General features: G+C 47.6%; 1 protein-coding gene across 1 annotated transcript; it reads left to right on the forward strand.

The window, feature by feature from the left end:
• Nucleotides 1-6,965: 6,965 nt before the first annotated feature.
• Nucleotides 6,966-16,588, forward strand: sema6d (semaphorin 6D). The gene is made up of 19 exons (XM_068751423.1): nt 6,966-7,086; nt 7,569-7,680; nt 8,503-8,563; nt 8,743-8,805; nt 8,909-9,010; nt 9,145-9,235; nt 9,416-9,535; nt 9,860-9,948; nt 10,658-10,875; nt 10,958-11,089; nt 11,555-11,710; nt 11,833-12,006; nt 12,349-12,489; nt 12,721-12,798; nt 12,905-12,963; nt 13,465-13,521; nt 14,002-14,184; nt 15,157-15,398; nt 15,512-16,588. The coding sequence occupies exons 1-19, from the start codon at nt 6,966-6,968 to the stop codon at nt 16,586-16,588; spliced, it is 3,276 nt and encodes a 1,091-aa protein (XP_068607524.1).
• Nucleotides 16,589-19,080: the final 2,492 nt, after the last annotated feature.

The raw sequence follows: 19,080 nt of genomic DNA on the forward strand, positions 1-19,080 counted from the left end.
ACTCAAGCAGCCACAAGTCATCTGAAATGATTTTAGCAAGGCACTCTTGCTGACTTGGAGTTGGGGGGGGGGGTGATTTTTTTTTTTGTGGTGGAGTGGGGGGGGGGTCTTTTTTTTTCTTTTTCCTCTGCGTTTTAGGAAAGAAAGGAAGGAAGCCTGAGCAAAGCCGAGCAGCCCAAACCAACTGAGGATAGATGGATGGTGGGGGAGGGACTGGAGCGCGGCGCTGCTCATTGGTAGGCTGCGGTTCTCTCTCTGGATGGATTGACTTAGCTCGGGTCGAATTACACCATTTGCCGTGCGTTAGTTTGTTTTTCTCCCTGCCGGGGCAAGTTGGTTCACTACGACGCGCTCAGTATTTTGGGGAGGATTACAGCAAAATACAAAAGGATACAAAAAAACACACGAAAACAACTATTCAGATGAGGTAAGTCTGATATACTTTATATTACGCACGCAAACAGAAGGGGGGGGACTAGAGAAGTATTTGCTGGGATACAAAAAAAAAACAATCTTCCGACCACGTCGCTCTGCAGCTCTGCAAAACTGATGGATGCAGGACCGAAATAGTTCAGGTCCGGACTATTTTTACGCAGCGCTTCAATCCAATATTCATTCATTCCTTGTTACCACTCGCAGCTTCTTGTGCGTCCTGCGCGCCGACACGTCCCCCAGGCAGCGTAACAGAGGGTAAACAAAACCTCAAAGGTTTTACGCACCTTTTTTTCCTTTGTATTTTCCTTGAACCTCCTGTAGAAGCCTTCACAAAATCTTTATTTTTACAACAGTCTGTTTCTCCGCGCCACTAAACTGGGGGAAGCCAAAGTTATCAGAGCATTGCGCTTTAGGAGAAGCAAACAGAGAGTTTGGTGTATAATCATTTAGCATAATAATGATTATTCTCAGTATGTGATTGGCTCAACGGGTCCTCTATTCATTCACATCAGCATTTAAATCGGTGATTGGGACGTGAAGTCGGAGCGCACCGCACTGGTAATGTTTATGTCTTTTCCCTCTGCGCTCTGGAGTTAATAGTAGTGGAAGGGGGTGGGTGTATCGGGTGTATCGCTTGTACGAGGGAGGGGACTCTGTGGTCGTGGCCGAGCTTTGAAGATCAGTCATCGGTCGGGGGGGGGGGGGCAGGCACGGCGACGGAGCCATCGGTCGAAATGCTCACATCACACTCCGGCGAGCGGAGCTGAAATCTGGATCAGAACGAGAAGTGGGGGGGGGGGGGGGGCCCGGATGGAGCTGAGAATAATAGGAATATTTCGAGCTGGGTGTTTTCCCTTAAATGGATTCATCGAGGAATACGATATTCAGTTGCATTGTCCCATTCGCGAGTACATTTTGAGACTCGGGGTAAGTGGCCACGATGATTTTTTTTAATTATTGATTGTGCAACTTTTGTATTTTTAAGATACGCCTTTTGTGGCATTATTAAACCTTTGGAGTGAATAAAGAATATTGGGTTATGTAGTCCATCCGGAGAACTACTTTGTAAACAGAACCTCTTCGGGGACATCAAGTAGAGGCTACACGTTGAAATAAAAAGGAAAATACAGTTGAATATTATTTTTTTATATACGTATATAAAAACTGAAAACATTGACTGGCCGACTGAAGAGAATCAGCGCCACATGCAGCAGCGGCGCGTCTTTTACGCGCATCCCATGCTTTTATCTTGCTGCAGTTTGAACCACAGCATTAACATCACGCATCGTTTATGCTGTCTTCACTTCTGCTAAACTCTCAAATCAAACATTGAAATGTTTCCGACATTTTAAAGAAAAAGAAGAAGATCAACCTGCGCATGGTTGGAGCGGCCATGCTGGCAACCCCAGTGATGATTAGACGCACTAAACGTGGAGCAGGAAGGGCCGTTTGACTGGAACGTTCCCACTTTCGTTATAGTATTCTTATATTGGGTAATAAATCAGAGACGCGCTCCTGCCCCCCCCCAGCCCAACCCCACGCATGCATTCGTTGCTGTGGATGCAGTTAAATGCAAGCCCCATCACTGCTGTCAGTCCGCCGCTGTCCTCTGGCCTTTGTTGCCTTTTGTGGTCTTTTTTTTTTCTTTTTTTTTTTTACATGTGGTCTGAAAAGATTCACCACGGATAAAACTTGAATGCCTTCACGCCCCAGTCCGCACAATGCGCGCGTTACAGCCCCGGGCTGTGCGTGTTGCGTGCGCGGAGCAGGAGCTGAAGAGCCCCCCACGCCAAACTTGGAAAATTGACCAGCGAATAAAGGAAGATGAATAGAAGAGTATTTGAAGGAAGAGGGACCATTAGAAATGCGCTTTTGTTTGATAAGAGAAGATTTGAGCAGTTTGAGGGGGGGGTTATTCTGATCAGAACAATGGCACAAAATAGCAAGATGAGCGAATACGATCAAAGGATTCATTCTAAAGTATGCGCTATATTTGGCTACATTTTAAATTTTACCTCAATTTAGTTGGAGTTGTTCTCAAATTAATTACTTCACAGAAGTAAAGGTCAGGCATGTTCCCGAAACAAAACACTGAATCTGGACTCAGAGACAGGACGACCCAAGACCAGTTACTGAAACTACCAGCGTGATGTTACCAGGCGTGCCGGTCTATGGCCGGGCCGAGCATTAGAACCCACGCTGGGGGCCTCTGAGAGCACAGCTGGGGGACGTGCCTCACTGGTCATAGGGTCAGAACCCAGCGACCATCACAATCACTGTTAACCTCCACCACAGCCGGCCGTAACCCCGGAACAGCCGCCATTAAATCATATTGGTGGCCCTAAACTGCTGCTCTGACATCAGATTGTTCCGCGGGGGGGGGAGCTTGACCTTGTGTTCAACATTTGGAGTCAAGATGCTAATATGGGGTTTGTTTGCTTTGTCCCCCCCCCCCGGAACCACTCTGCTGATTGTAGGTCTAGGGACCTGGGGGGGTGGGGCCCCATTGTGCTTCCCAAAGCCCCCTTTGTTTCTCTGGTCACACCTGCAGCTCAGCCCCTTTTGTGCTCGACTATAGCAGAGCTACTGCTGAGAACAGCCTTCCTCCCGCCTCACCCCTCCTCCTGCCAAGGTAGAGAAGAAAGGGAGGGAAAGCAGGGATTAGGGTGGCACAGCCCTCTCCTCCTGCCAAAATCTCTGAAGCAACAAGTCCAGCCAGGCCCCTCAGAAGCGGGGGCTTGGGTAAACAGCGTGCGATTTGGGGCAGCGGTTATTACTGAAATGGAGCGGTAATCCCTCCTGGCCCTGTGCGGCTGCCGTGTTCACCTGGCTCACTGACTGAGCTGTGCGGCTGCATCTTGATTACTTTCTCAGGCTGCAGCTGAGACGAGGCAGCCCCGTTATCGGGCGCATCCAGTTTTGGACACATAGCCACACCTACTCGCGCACCCCCATTTTTGACATAAACACACCGGAGTGAGTGAAATGGCCTGACACTGAACTCCTGCTCCGGTTGGCAGCTCGGTGTGGCGCACAATGACGAGTCGAGCAGCAGCAGCAAGCCATTGTTCTGCAGGGATTACATCTACCCATCGCATCCACGCACAACTTTCAGCACACACTGCTGTTGTTTGCTGCCCTTTTATTAGCCCCCAGTTCCTCCCTGTGGGGCCTCCCTGCAGAAACATATGCATCCGGTGGTGTGGTGGTGGTGGTGGTGGTGGGGGGGGGGGGGCGATGGATGACATATGCCACTGAAAGCAGGGGTACATTGAGAATATGTTAATCTGTCATTAACTGCTAGAATTGGGCTACAGACCCCACACCCATCATCTGTAGAAATAGAAATCCAACAGACCCCCACCCCCCGACTCCCCCTGATTAACGGCATGGGTCTGAGCCAACATCAGCGGGGAAAGTGCGTGGTTGTAGGACACGGCAAAGCCTGTAATAACAGAGGTAGAGTGAGGCCAGGCTGAGTGGCGCAAAGTTGCGTGACAAGCCCAGCTTCTCCAGGCCTGTTGAGGCCTATATGTGCATCCACACACACACACACACACACACACACTGCAGAGCGAGAACACGAGAGTCAACCGAAAACATTCTGGGCTCACTGGAGATTGAGAAGTAATTTTAGATCGCTGACCTCGGGATGTCTTCCGTTTCTGTTTTACATTAACGTTTCCGAGGAAAGCCGTCGTCTCTGTAGTACTGCTATTACCATGCAAGGAATCATGGGAGATCAAGAGGCGAGCTTCTGCCCCTGGTCGGAGTGTTTTTCTTCGCCCCCGCCACGATACAGGAAGGGGTTCTGTACCGCCATTGTGTTTTGATTTCGGGGAACAAAGTCAGAGTTGTATTTTACATGTTGTAAGAATCACACTCAAGTACTGAAGCAGTGATTTTGCTTGTTAGGGATTTATTTAGGGAGCATTTTTCTTTGTTGTTCTCAGGGGTTACCAGTTGAGCATATTGTGGCGCTTGATCAGCGCTCGGATCTCAAAAACTACTGAATATTTTAAACAAAAATATCCATGAACACACATTAAGCAAACTGCAGGGGGGATTCGAGTGGTGTTAGCTCTTTAGGAATATTTACCTTCCGTATTCATTTCATTTCAATTATTTCAAATTGAATTTTGGCTCTTTTTTAATTATTATTACTATTATTATTCACCTCCTGCGTAAAAAGGGAGATGCCTTTTTAAATTGGCCACGTCAAACATGTTAGCTATCTGTGTCTTATTTTGTAAAAATTGAATGTTCCAATTCGCAGGACAACAATCGTGCGAAACGCTCACGCGGCAGGGGACCCTGAGCAGTTGTTGGATTGTTAACTGAGGGAGAGTGGCAGGAAAAAGGTGTGTGTGTGTGTGTGTGTTTACTAAGGGACAATAAATTCAAAGAGGAATCCTGACAAGCAGGGAGATGATTTAACTGCGAGCAAAGCCAATTTGAGACAAGAAGTGCAGCCTGCATGATGGCTATGATAGCTTTATAACATTGAAATGTGGAGCCTGGTATATTTACCTTTCACAGCTTCCTTTTTTTATATATATATTGTTATGCGTTTGGAATCTATTCCCATCCCAGGCTTCTCCTAGAAACTCAGCAATTTATTGCTTGGGTTTTAATACAGCACCTCTCTTGGTGCGAGAATGCCTGAAGCAGGTAATAAAACATAGCTGCAATGCTTTTAAGGGACGCTGCCGTCTCTTGGCTGAGCAGCACCATCACTCCTCATTTAGATTGAGTTGCTGACAGTTGTTCTTTCGCATCAGCGTGTGTGTGCACAGATCTGTTGATAGTCTGCGTACAGAGATCTATGTTCTGTATGCATTGCTAAATAGACTTCTTCAGCTTTATTCATCCCTTTTTAGGAGGGGAAAGCAACCTTTTTGGTCCTCGTGTAATCATTCTGTTTTGATGAGACACAAACCCCACAATTTAACTAATAAGCGGCCTAATTGAGATGAAGTGTGTTCTTGTGGAGCCCTTGCATTACTCAGGCATAATGATGTTGCTCTTTAAAGGCTTCAGCGTCCCGCAGAGTACTCAATGGCCATGATTACATGCTGCTGATGACTGAAACATGCTGGCATTCTTTCACCACCACTTCCATTCATTTTAGTGTCACATCATGAAACGGTACCTGCTAAGTACAAAATTGGGTTATAAATGGCTGGAAAAGATGTCATCAACCTGTGAGCTCCAAAGCAGTGCAAACAAATTGCATGTAATGTAACAGACTGGCTGTATTTTGGCTGTTAGCCCCCCAATGCTCCCCTTTTTTTCTTTTTGCTATATATTAATATAGAGTTTTAAACTAAGTGCTGAGAATTTTTTTTTTTTTTTTAAAGGTTGAGGTTCTTTAAAAATTGACCCAATTAGAAGTTGCACGCTTTCCCACATTGTTCCAGTGATAATGCTGGAGTCCATCGATTGCTTTGCTGCCCGCTGATTTGCCACGGCTTCCTGTACGGATCAATCAAAGGCACTAATGGCTTGACAGGCGGGGCTCGCAGACAGTGGAGCAGGTGTGCTTTGGGGCTAATTGAAAAACGAGTCGATGCTGTGCATGTCTGCGTGCACACACACACACACTCGTGTTGGTCTGTGCATTACATTGTTTGAAAGGGACTAATGTGTGTGTGTGTGTGTTAGCATCCCGGTGTGCCCCAAGCTAACCCCCCCCCCCCCATGTGTGTCGTCTCCAAGTAAATTGTTTATATCCGTTCAGGCTTTACCTCCATTAATAATTTGTTTTGCCTATAAATATTTGAATGTACATCGATCATTAATACAGACACACACACACACACACACACACACACACACAAAACCATTGTCACACCCACAATATGTAACAACCAGTGCAGTTGCTGATGCATCATGTCGCTGTGCAACCGACTGCACAGAAATGACTTTTTGGCTAAACTGGACATCCTCGGAAAAAAACCCCCACAAAGTGAGTCACAAGCGCTGAGGAAGCGCTGCAACGGTAACGGGCAAGAGAGCGCCAACGCAGGGCCGGTAAGGGCAGACCAGAGGCTACGCCGGTGAAGGCGAAGAAGTTGCAATGTGCTGATTAGTGTCGGAGTCCGGCCCAGGATGAGCCATTCAGAACACAGATGCACGGAGACAGCAGGCCCGCCACGTGTCTAACCGAGTGGACTTCCGCTGCGTCCAACACAGACCAAGACACCCCACCAGGCCGTTGGCTGACCTTCCCTCCGGCAGCAGATGCTGGGCGAGGTAGAGGGGGAAATGCCAAGCACTGGCACCCGGTGCTCAGTCATCAGTATTATGTGTGCCTTATGTTTTTTATTTGCCTAACGAGGGGAACGGCAGAATCCACTTGTGAGTTTAAAAGAAAGAAAAAAAAAAAGGGTTTGGCTCAGAAGTTGGCGGCTTGCTTTGGGTTATGCATGATGAACGATATGAGATATGGAGAAACAACAGCTTTCCCGTGTGTTTCCAGGTAACATCTCCACCGGTGTGAAACAGGAAGTGTCGGTCTGCGAGCAGCCATGGGCCAGAGAGCCGCGCTTCTGCTCAGCGAGCTGCTGCTGCTGCTGACAGCGTCACGCACGCTCCTCGCAGTCAGCTTCCCCGAGGACGCCGTGCCCCTCGATGTCATTGATGCACACTGTGAGTGAAACGCTTGGGAGTTCGCGGGGCACAGATTACAGCTGCATCCATACTGCTCAAAAAAAGGCACGCACCTTAATATACACTTTTCTCACTCCGGTCGCATAAAGCCTAGTCAGCAGTTTCCGACAGCAGCATGCCACATCCAGAGTCATGAAATCAATCTGCTGTTTGGTCAGCTGCAGCATTAAGTGGATTCCATTTTCATCTCTGCGATGTGTTGCAGCGACACACACGTGCTGACACAGGCACGCATTATCTAAAGCCCACACGCGATGATTCACAGGTATAATTACACCGAATGTACAGTAAGCATCTGCACTGTGCTATTACGTTGCCTGCAGGAGGATTTGTATAAAGCACACGCAACACGCAACACACAACCCGTTCGCTTCTAATCAGTGCTGCCGAGCTAAATGAACCGAGGGGTGAGTGTGTGGTTTGTCCGCTTCCATAATGGTGCGTCTGGTGCGTCCTCACAGTTTCCCGGAGGTACCCTGTGTTCAGAGGCCGGCCCTCTGGCAACGAGTCACAGCATCGCCTTGACTTTCAGCTGATGACCAAGATACAGGACACTCTGTTCATCGCTGGCAGGTAAACTCACACACACACACACACATATTTAGAGCACACTATCTCTGCCTCTCACACATGCCCCCCACACTCAGTCACTCCTTGGCAGGTAAACAGTGGAGTTGAGGCGGGGGGGGGGGCTCTTAGTGTTATTGGATCTGTGGCTTTTAGGCCTGCATCTGATGTATATTGCCAGTATTGATCCAGGAAAGGCGTCTATCATGCCGGTCTGACGCTCCGTCAGGGATTTCTTGGCATCTTTACTTGTCTTTTAGTATTTATGGGCGCTGGGATTAACTGACCACCAGCACTAATCCTGTAGCAGGAAATCACTTTGACGCGCACAATATAAAACTCCCACCTCAGGAGCCCCGATAATCACCAACACATGTATCACTGCAGGCAGATGGATGCTCCTGTTGTCAGTTTGGCGTATTCACATGAGTTTAATGTTTAAGTGAAGCGAAATGTTGTCCTCTGCAGGCCAGTAAAATATAATCCTCACTGGCTGCATTACATTTTCCTTTAAAATAACCCCGAACCCTTGGCAGAATCAAAAACGTAAAAATAACAAAAAAGCTGTCATGGGAAAACGGTCGAGCCCGTGGCATGACACTGCGCATGTTAGGTGTTTCCTGCTGCAGGGAATTATGGGTAAATATAAATGAACTGTCCTTCTAAAAAGCAAACCATGGCATTCCTATTAAAGGTAAACACTGACAAAGATCCAGATTATTATCTTTAAAATGGAACAAAATAAATAAATTCGCCCTGTGTTTCATATAAGCTTATCCTCAAATGTCATGTGTCACTGAGTTGTGTCCTGTTGTCGTCCGTCTGCAGAGATCAGGTGTACCTTGTGAGTCTACGAGAATCCTACAGGAATGAGATCATTCCTTACCGGGTAAGCTTCTCGCCACAAGCTTCTCTCTCTCTCAATGCACAGACGCTAAAAGGCCTCCATAGGGGAAAAAATGCAGAGCCATTCATCACAAAACCGGACAGGCTGTAAAACGGGAGAGTGGGAAGGGAGGGCGCTGTGTGAGGGTGGATATATCTAACGCCCCATGTTGGATTTTACAGAAGCTCACATGGCGATCAGGCCAGGCTGACAAAGAGATGTGTGCCGTGAAGGGGAAACACAGAGTATGTATGACTAGCGTTTGCAACAGGGGGGCTCAAACTGAAGCGCTGGTCGCCTCTCACAACGCACTCTCATGTTGTCTGCGGGTTTGTTTTTGTTGTTTAGGACGAGTGCCACAACTTCATCAAAGTGCTGGTTCCTCGAAACGATGACTTGGTGTTCATCTGTGGCACCAATGGCTTCAACCCCATGTGTAGATACTACAGGGTGAGCATCCAGAGATGTCAAAGTGCAATCTGCTGCAGCATGTAATTGTAGCCGTTTGGCTGATTCGTGTGTTGTCCAAGTGTTTCTGTGCATGTTCTCCTTTAATGCGTGGCTGATGGCTGCTTTTCCTACAGCTGGACAACCTGGAGTTTGATGGGGAGGAGATAAATGGGCTCGCGCGTTGCCCGTTTGACTCCAAACAAACCAACGTTGCCCTTTTTGCTGGTAGGGGTCAAATACACACCCACCCACACACATCGTCCATCATCGGCGTGGCTCTACTTCTACACTCACTGTCACCTCTGCTGTGCCTGCTGTGATTACAAGTCAGCCACGTAGGCCTTATAAATAAAGAGAACCACGTTTTTGATGACGACTCCTTGCGTTTTTTTGTGTTATTTTTAGAAGGGAAGCTGTATTCTGCGACTGTCGCCGACTTCCAGGCCAGCGACGCTGTCATCTATCGCAGCATGGGTGACGGATCAGCCTTGAGGACCATCAAGTATGACTCCAAGTGGCTGAAAGGTACACAAACACCTCTTCGTCGCTTTCGATCCTCATTCAGCTTGCTTTGCTGGCGATACATGTTTCTACCCGTCAGCTGCCTGCGGTGCCTCTGCGTGCCGTACATATGTGTGTGTGTGGGGGGGGGGCTGTCAGAGCCGTTTTACTTTTGAGTGATAGAGCGCTCTCCTGAGCTCTAGTGGGATATGGGCTGTTCTCTCCCAGGCAATCTAGGTCACCCCCCAAGTCATATACAGCCTTGTACAAATCTCTGAAATATTCATAATGCACAGCGGTGGTGACGGTGCAAAAATACACTTCATCCGCCTCTGTCTCTCCCTTTAGAACCTCATTTCCTGCATGCAGCCGAGTATGGGAATTATGTCTACTTTTTCTACCGAGAGATCGCGGTGGAGCACAGCAACCTGGGCAAGGTAAGGCGGTACCTGCAGTTCATGAGGCGTTACCTGTTCCTGGTGGAAACAGTACGGAGGCCTTTATAACGCGTACACCTCTTTCAGCACTCGACAGCGGTAATGAGGCTTGTTCAGGGTAGGAATCATGACGCAGAGAGAGGAGCTCTCTCTTCTGGTGATTATGCCCGTGTTCTGCCTTCTGTGTGACACACACACACACACACACACACACACACACATACACACACAGAGAGGGCATTATGACTTTCGCTTTGACCATGTCTTCTGGCTAAGCTGGTCAAGCCAAGCCGCGGGAAACCCGCATCCTCTTTCAGCCACCAGCCCATAAATATTTCAAGCTTACTAATGCTTGTGTGACACCTGGCCTCTGATGGAGGTTAGCGCTGATGAATTATTGAAACGGTCAAACCCAGCTGCTACACACTGTATAATGCACTGTACGCCTTTGTAGTATAGGCAGTCAGACGCTCGTTCCAGAGCCCACAGGATGCTTTTTTTTTTCTTTTTTTTTTTAAGGTTTGCTTCAGTCCGGGTGAACAGTCTCCACATACAGAGTTACAAGATGAGAGAGTGTGTTTTGTTAATTCATCTGTGGCGAGTTGCTGCAGGATGAGATGTATTATTCAGCACGCTGAAGTGTTTTCAGTGACGTTCACTCAGGCTCCTTCCTGCCCTTCTTAACCCCCCCCCCCCCCCCTCTCGACAGGTTGTGTATTCTCGCGTGGCCCGGATATGCAAGAATGACGTCGGGGGGTCGCAGCGGGTTCTGGAGAAGCACTGGACGTCTTTTGTGAAGGCGAGGTTGAACTGCTCCGTGCCAGGAGAGTCCTTCTTCTATTTCGATGTGCTTCAGTCAATCACCGACATCGTCAGCATCAATGGCGTTCCCTCTGTGGTGGGCGTGTTCACCACCCAGCTGAACAGGTGGGTCATGGCCCTGCTGATGCATGCAAGGAGTCAGGAAGTCAAACGGGGCTGTCACACTGACGGTTTGCCTTCTCCATAGTATCCCCGGGTCAGCAGTGTGCGCCTTCTCCATGGCCGACATAGAGAATGCATTCTGGGGCCGTTTCAAGGAACAGAAGACTCCTGACTCTGTGTGGACTCCATTCCCAGAGGAGAAGCTCCCGAAACCTCGGTGAGGACTCTTTGAGGAGGGGGCACTTTACCACTTGTCCACCCCCCCCTTTTTTTTTAACCCTTCTTTGTCCAGGGTAAAGACATTGAATTCAGCCTGTTAGACACCAAGATATTAGCTGCGACTCAGGACACATCCGCCATCTGCTGATTAAATAATTAATTTGGCATAATTAGACATGATGCATATTTAACCCGTTTACAGTCAGCACGTATATTTCTCGTCCAGCCTTGTGTCCAAAACGCAAAGTCCACAAAAGGACCTCATTACCCCCGTAAATCATTGATGGAGGAGAGCCGTGCACCATGTATATTTAATGTCTCCAGCTGAGGCCTTTTTGTGATCCTAATAAGCACCTGCTCCTCATCCCCATCCTCTCGTTGCCTCCGTTTCAGTAGGTATGATCAATCCCTGTTGTGTGATCTTATGGGCTGACCTCTGACCTTTGCGCTCTCTAAATCCCAGGCCAGGGTGCTGTTCAGGCCATGGCCCAGCTGCGTCTTTTAAGAGCTCCATCGAGTTCCCGGACGAAACCCTGCAGTTCATTAAGTCCCACCCCCTAATGGACACAGCTGTGCCTTCCATTGGCGATGAGCCTTGGTTCACCAAGACCCGTGTCAGGTAAGTGCAGAAGCAGCAAGGAGTGGCTCGAACCGATGCGGAACATCAGCTTCCGTTTTTAAGATTGGCCTGTTTTGAGTGGCTGCTGCGAGTAACACTTGATTCTCCTCTGCATGCAAAAGGTACAGACTGACAGCGCTGGCTGTAGACAACGAAGCAGGACCTCACAAGAACTACACTGTGGTTTTCATCGGTGCCGAGTCAGGAGTTGTCCTCAAGATTTTGGCGAAGACTTCCTCCACGTCCCTGAATGACAGTCTGCTTTTGGAGGAGATGGATGTCTTCAATAGGGCAAAGTAAGGATTCCAACAGATTCGCCCTCTCGATGTCTGCTTTGCTTCTCTTTTTTATCTTCCCCTTTTCTTTTTCTGCCCGGGGAGTCAGCAACTAAAGAGACGTTTTGTGGCATAGATAGATGATAGTCTGTCTGCAAACTCTCTGTGCGTGCACAGCATGTGTCGAATTGTATTTTATTGCGCACTGCTGGCTCGTGGTTACAAAGGCCCATCCTTGCTGTGTGTCAGAGGTTAAATTCCCGTTAAACTGCAGGGAAAGGGCTTGATGTGATTAAATCCACCGAGACTGAAACAGTAGACGCTCATCTGATCAAACTCTGATCAAGTTTCTGCTCTTGCCAGGTGCCTGTCTAACCGTGAGGATGACAGGCGTGTCCTCTCGCTGCATGTGGACAAAGACGCGCACAGCCTCTACGTCGCCTTCTCAAGCTGTGTCATTCGCGTCCCTCTGAGTCGCTGTGAAAGACATTCGTCCTGCCACAAGTAGGTGACGTGCTAAAGCGCATGTCAGGGGGTTAATATGTGCCGTGTGAGTTTTTTTTTTATTGTTTTGTTTTTCAGTAAATCGTGAAAGGACTGATAACAGCCTCACCTTGTGCCTCTTGGTTAATGTTCAGTCAGCCACAATTATTATAGTGCATTTCCCAGAACGATTGAACCTGTGTGTGTGTGTGTGTGTGTGTGTGTGTGTGTGTGTGTGTACGTGCCAATCAGGTCCTGCATTGCATCAAGGGATCCATACTGTGGTTGGAAGCCTCATGGAGCCTGTGAGAGGATACAGCCCGGTATTTTGTGAGTTCAAACCTTCAGCTTCAAAATAAAGTGCAAATAGCATAGATGAGCTCGTTCCATCAATTTGCAACGCTCTGTGTGAGTCCCTGCATTGCTCTCCTTTCAGGTCGGATTATGAGCAGGATGTTGAATTAGGAAGCACTGCCCATCTGGGAGACTGTCAGGGTATGCATCGCATCTCTATGTCGTGCCATCAACTCTGTGACATGTACACGCACACACACACACACAACTACTGAAACACACACACATGCACAAACTCATCTCCACACACCCCCATGAGCCTGAACACTCACATCAGTAACCGCTCAGTGACTTACCCCTACATAAAGCCTATGTGCAGTATTAACACACACATCTGCATACGGTACATGCCCACCTGTAACTTGTGGCACGGGCATGTACGGTAATGCCATGCTCAGCTGGTGCAAACTGGAGAGGACTTCAAGTCAGGCGGAAAATGTCCTTTTACTGCTTTATTGTAGAATGTCAGTCCCTTCATTTGCACCACCTGAACATGGCAGCGGCCAAACCTCAGTATTGATCAGAACCAGAGGGAACCTATAGCTGCACGATATAGAACAATGAATCTATGAAGGGATTTTTAGGTTTAGCATATTCCACTGATTCCTTTATGCTGATTTCCTGTTCTTTTAATTCTTTTAGCATTTTTGGGCAGTACATCAGCGCCAGATTACAAATCATTTGGTGACCCTACCTCTGGTTAGTTTGATCTTTTACTCAATTGATTTCCCCCCCCCCCCTCCCCTCTCCCCTTGAGTTCAGCATCCCCAACCCTGTCTTTCCACCCCTTCCACCATTTCTTCATCCTACCTAGCACACTTTCATTGCCAAAAACCCCGACTCTCCATCTCAGCCCAGAATCACTCTCGTTTCAATCCTTCCTCGATCTTGCACGCCCGCTCATCGTTTCTTGGCATCCTTACTGTTGTGTACCAACTCCCCTTTGAACCTCGGTAGACTCTCCTTTCCCCGTTCCAAATTGTCTGAACCAAAAAAAAAAAAAAATTGTATTTGAATTGGTGTGTGGTTGTGAAAACACCGCATTATTCTATTCATCACGATTCTATCAGAAACTAACCTCAAACAATTTACAGATTGCCCGTGCCTACTAACTGGGATGATAACAGTATGCATATACACATCTGCACAGTTTGTTAACAAATCTGTTTGTCACCACAGACATGGAGTTGTCATCAGCGCCCATCACTGTCCACCCCAGTGGCCCCATACACCCCCCACTACTCACACCCACTCAGAGCCCCAGCTCTGGACCTGGTCCAGAGCTCTACGGCTCAGGCTTTGTGCTGCAGGATGACCCAGCCACCTCCCATTCTTTAGACTCTATCCCAGGGGGCCAAGAGGGTAAGGCCCAGAGGGAAGCAGCTAGCATGCCGCTTTGATCCTGATCTGATAGCTGCCAACAACTCTCACTGAGCCTCACGAATGTGAATCGATACAAAGGCTTACATATGCAAACACATAAGCACACAATGCTAGCTGTTTAGGGTTTCTGCTAGCTGACATGTGAGATTTTAATTCAGGCTCTTCTTTTAAAGTTTTAATAAATCATTTAGGTGTGTTATATTTTACTGCTTCTATTTTCTTTTGCAAAAGTGGCACTTTTTTCCATCATTCTTTGCTCTTTCTTTATTTCATTACAAGTATTTCTTTCCAATTATTTAACTTTAGACTCACTGCTCTGTTTGTTTATTTCAATCTTCTCTCTCTGCTGTAGATGTTTGTTTTTTTTAACTCTAGCTTTACTCCAACTGGTAGATCATTGGCTGGGCATGCTCTGCCACATCACTATTGTGGTTGCACAGCGGATGACTAACTCCTTCGATGTCTGTGGGTACTAACAAAAGAACAAGCAAGCGCAACACCAGGAAGGAAAACCTTCCTGCTGGACAATATGTTATGCAAAAAAATATATATATTAGTATTCCTCACAATTTTAGGCAGTAGTGCTCCCCTAACCCATTGGTACCCTTAAATGCATGACAAGTGGAACGTGATTCAAGGCAACACCTTCTGAACTAACGTAGCGCCTATAACTTTCCTATACTGCAGATTGTGTAATGGATGTAGGTACTAAACAGCTTCTGCCAACTTTCACCATGTGTCTTCTTCATCTGGATTAGATGAAAGGGAGTGTGTTTATCTTCCTTGTGTGTGTGTGTGTGTGGGGGGGGGGGGGCTTGTGTGAAAAGCACAGAATCATGCATGATTGTGTTCAAGGACATTTGCTTATACTGAATGGGGTGGGAGGCGTCAATGAACTCTTGCTTAGCTTGTTCCACGAAGGGGTTTAACCTATGCCTCAATGTTTTGTAGGAATGTGGGATATCCAAGCAGGTGAGACCAACCAGATGGTCCACATGAACATCCTCATTACCTGCGTATTTGCTGCTTTCCTCATGGGGGCCCTCCTGGCTGGTCTGATAGTTTTCTGCTACCGAGATTCATTCCTTCGTAAGCCGAGACATGTCCACAAGGATACAGAGTCCGCTCCGTCCTGCTCCGATTCCACGGGGAGCTTCGTTAAGATCAACGGCCTTTTTGACAGCCCAGTAAAGGTACAGCCATAGCCGCAGCTCCACTGATGCGACAGAGTATTTTGTGAAGAGGATCGATGCAACAAAATGTGAAACGGTGTCTAACATTACTCTTGCTTTTGTCATATTCTTAGGAGTACCAAACTGATATTGACTCCCCTAAGCTGTACACCGATCTGTTGAGCAATGGCAAAGACCTGAATGCACCCAACAGTGACACCAAGACCATGATTCTGCGTGACGGCTGTCAGCCTCCTGAGCTGGCAGCCCTGCCGACACCCGAGTCCACCCCCGTGCTTCAACAGAAAGGCCTGCAGGCTCAAGGAAAGGCAAGCGGTCCCTGTAAGGAATCCAACTTATCATCCAAGAGTTCACAGTTCCTTCTGTCTCCTGCTCCCCCGAACTCCAAGCCCCACGGACATCCCCACATCCCGAGCGCAGTCGTTCTGCCCAATGCCACACATGACGTCTCTAACTTTGACCATGCAGAGGACGCGCTGCCACATTCATCGGAAAAGAAGCTGAAGAATCTAGATTCCAAGGGAAGTAGGAAGGAGCCGAAGCGGTCTGTTGATGCCAGAAATACCCTGAATGACCTTTTAAAACACCTTAATGACTCTGTGGCCAACCCCAAGGCCATTATTCCAGAGGGATCAGGGCCCCGCTCAAGGCAACATCTCACGCTGGAGCCTATGGAGGAACTGACTGAATTGCCCCCCAAGGTGCCCAGCCGTGAGGCTTCCCTGTATTCTCCCTCCTCTTCCTTGCCAAGGCACAGCCCCACAAAGAGGGTTGATGTTCCCATGCCCACCACACCAACAGGCAGCCTGAGCATGGGGGGCACCCTGGAGAGGCAAAGAGCCGGGTATCAACTCCACCGGAGTGCCTCTCACAGGCACTCCCTATCCACCTCGCCAAATGGGGTAACCATGGGGGTGTCTGTGTCTCGCCAGCACAGTATGAACAGAGGGGGATACATGGCCCCAACACCCCCCTCCAGACTCGACTCCCATGGTGCAGTGATGGGGGCAGGAATACACTCGGCCCACCCACCCTCTGTATCCCGACAGAGCAGCTACAGTGGCCATTGCTCCCTCCCTCGCACAGGGCTTAAACGGACCCCATCGCTAAAGCCAGATGTGCCCCCTAAACCCAACGGCTTTCCACCACAGACTCCACAGATGCGAGTGATCAATAAGTACAGTTATTAAAGGGGCATGGACAATTCTGCGTGCGCTTTTTGCCTTCACTGTAGAGCTTTGAGTCCTGAGGTCTTAAGGGGCGACTACAGATGGGGTAGAGCCCGTTGCGTGTTTGGGTATCGACTTGAGGCGTGTTCGCCCTTTAAATGACGTGCACAGTCACTCACAATAAAAAGGGGGGAAAATCACACATGTGACCAAAGATGGGAGGTTTACGGCGCCCTGAGTCTCCATCTTGACCCCTTTTCTCGGTAGCCCCAGGATATGAAGAGTGGACAGTGGTGAATCTGCCACTTCAGCCGTTCCCATATCAGGTTCGAGGTTGAGGACACCAACAGGGGCCTACGTCTAGGGTGGCGGCGTCGCTCGCGGTACCAGGTTTAAGTGGAATACTTGAAAAATGGGTCTCATTTATCACTGCCCTTGAGCACTGTCTTCCCGCTAATGTGAACTGAACAAAGAGAAGGGGTAGGGCATGCCTTTGTTAGCAAGACTGCTGCAGGCAAAAGAGAAGATAGTCAAAAGGGACAGTGCGCGTGTTGCTTTAGATACATTTGACTGAAAACAGCTGAAGTAAGCAGCAATAGAACAAGAACACAAGTGGAGATGAATGTTTTATATGTGGGCGTGTGGGTTAACTGGAAGGCAGGCAGTGCACATAATTGGCTTTCACACTTGGCTTTAAGAGTGGGGCCACATGTCAGACGATGCACCTTCAGACCCGTGTAAGACCTGAGTCACTGTCTTATTCGTTTCTTTTCTCTGCCCTGGATTGAACAAACCTAAACCAATCCTCAGCCCTGCTTTTATTTCACTTTGTAGTGTCTCAGATAATTAAGGGGATGTGAAGTTGGCCGTGCTGGTATATTACTGGGACAGAGACTCTGTAACTCACTGAGAAGTGGGACAATTTACATTGTATTTTTGCTGCTATTGGTTTAAGACATAGATCTTTGATTTCTTTTTTTTTCTACCAGACTTGACATGCGTGTGTGTGTGTGTGTGTGATATTGCAGTCAATACAGTACAGTTTTTGGAAAACCAAACACATTGTCAAAATTGATTGACAGGATAACCCGCTTTCATCCAGGACTGAGACCCCTAATCTCCAAGATACTTCATTCTTTATGTAGCAGTGGTATTATATTATTATACGACTTTTGAACAAGCTTATTTGCCTTGATAATGTTATACTGTGTTATTTCAAGAGTTTAACATGTGAAACTAAAGCAACACCAGTGGTTTAGCCATGTATGTGAGGGTACTTGTGTTCTTTTAAACTCTGTCCTTCCACCCAGTAGAAGAGCACTAGAATATTCCATCTGGATTAAGTCTATTAAAAGTTCACTAAAGTGTCCCCCCTAGACAAAGACATGGATGTAACACCTCTTTCGTGTTACGGTCCCTCTGCCGGTCCTGCAGTCCGTGTTTCCCGTGCAGCTTTCCTGTGAGTGGCCAGTGTACAATCAACGCAACACTTAGCAATGTGTCCAAATGAGTCATGCTGGGAATGACCACATCCTGTACATACAGAAATACTATAAATAAGGATTATAAATATTTTTTAGGCAAGTGAAATTGAATCTGTGCATTGTGTGCCTTATTCACAAAATGAACTACTACATTATATATATTGGCAAAGTCAATTGGTCCTCTTGGTGTTATGTTGCAACCTTCTATATGAGCAATTAGAAACAGCCAGATGCTTTGGATAATTCTAACCTACCTATCCAATCCAAACCGATGTGGAAAACAACTTGTCTTGCAAGCTTTACATTTGTGAATGCAAAAGTACATCTGAAAAATACTAATTGGGAGTATAAATCAAATGTTCTCCTTTACCATTGGTGTTGAAAGTACCTAACCAGTTGTGTTAATCCATCACATAGGTGCCATAGGTGATTGTATTTTCTCAACAGTGGGATATAGGATGGTTAGACCAGTGTACTCTGGAGCGGTTGGTTCGACGCGGCGCATCCTGCCCACAGCCAATGTATTAACAGTGTTCACGCAAAAGCCGCCTGTTGGCATGGGTGACACAGAATCGTTAATTCCCCGGGATTAAAGTGGCAGGAAGTGCATCTATCTGGCCAGCGGGAGACATTGGGAATCATTTCTCTTAGCAGTGGGTACATTATTTAGGTGAGATCTGCAATCCTATCCGCGAGACGGTTGCCTGTTTAGCCCAAAGCTACATTTTGTTTACAAGTGACGATTGTATGTAAAGACTTTCTTCTGCCTGTCATGTAAACAGTGTCCGGGCTCTGTTTTCTACACACACGACATCACACACACACACACACAGACGTGACACACACTGCTCAACTGCCTTGTACATTGCAATATGAACTGGGTGTTGCAATCTAAATTAAAGCCTTTTTTATTTCAGTCTGAGCTCAGTGTGTGTGTGCAGATAAACCGGATTTTGTCACATGTTTTGGTTTAAATACCGTGCAGCAACATGGCGAGCAAAGGAAGCTGTACATATGATCTCCAGAGTA

The sequence above is a fragment of the Brachionichthys hirsutus genome, chromosome 1, assembly GCF_040956055.1.
Source record: "Brachionichthys hirsutus isolate HB-005 chromosome 1, CSIRO-AGI_Bhir_v1, whole genome shotgun sequence".
NCBI lineage: Eukaryota > Metazoa > Chordata > Actinopteri > Lophiiformes > Brachionichthyidae > Brachionichthys > Brachionichthys hirsutus.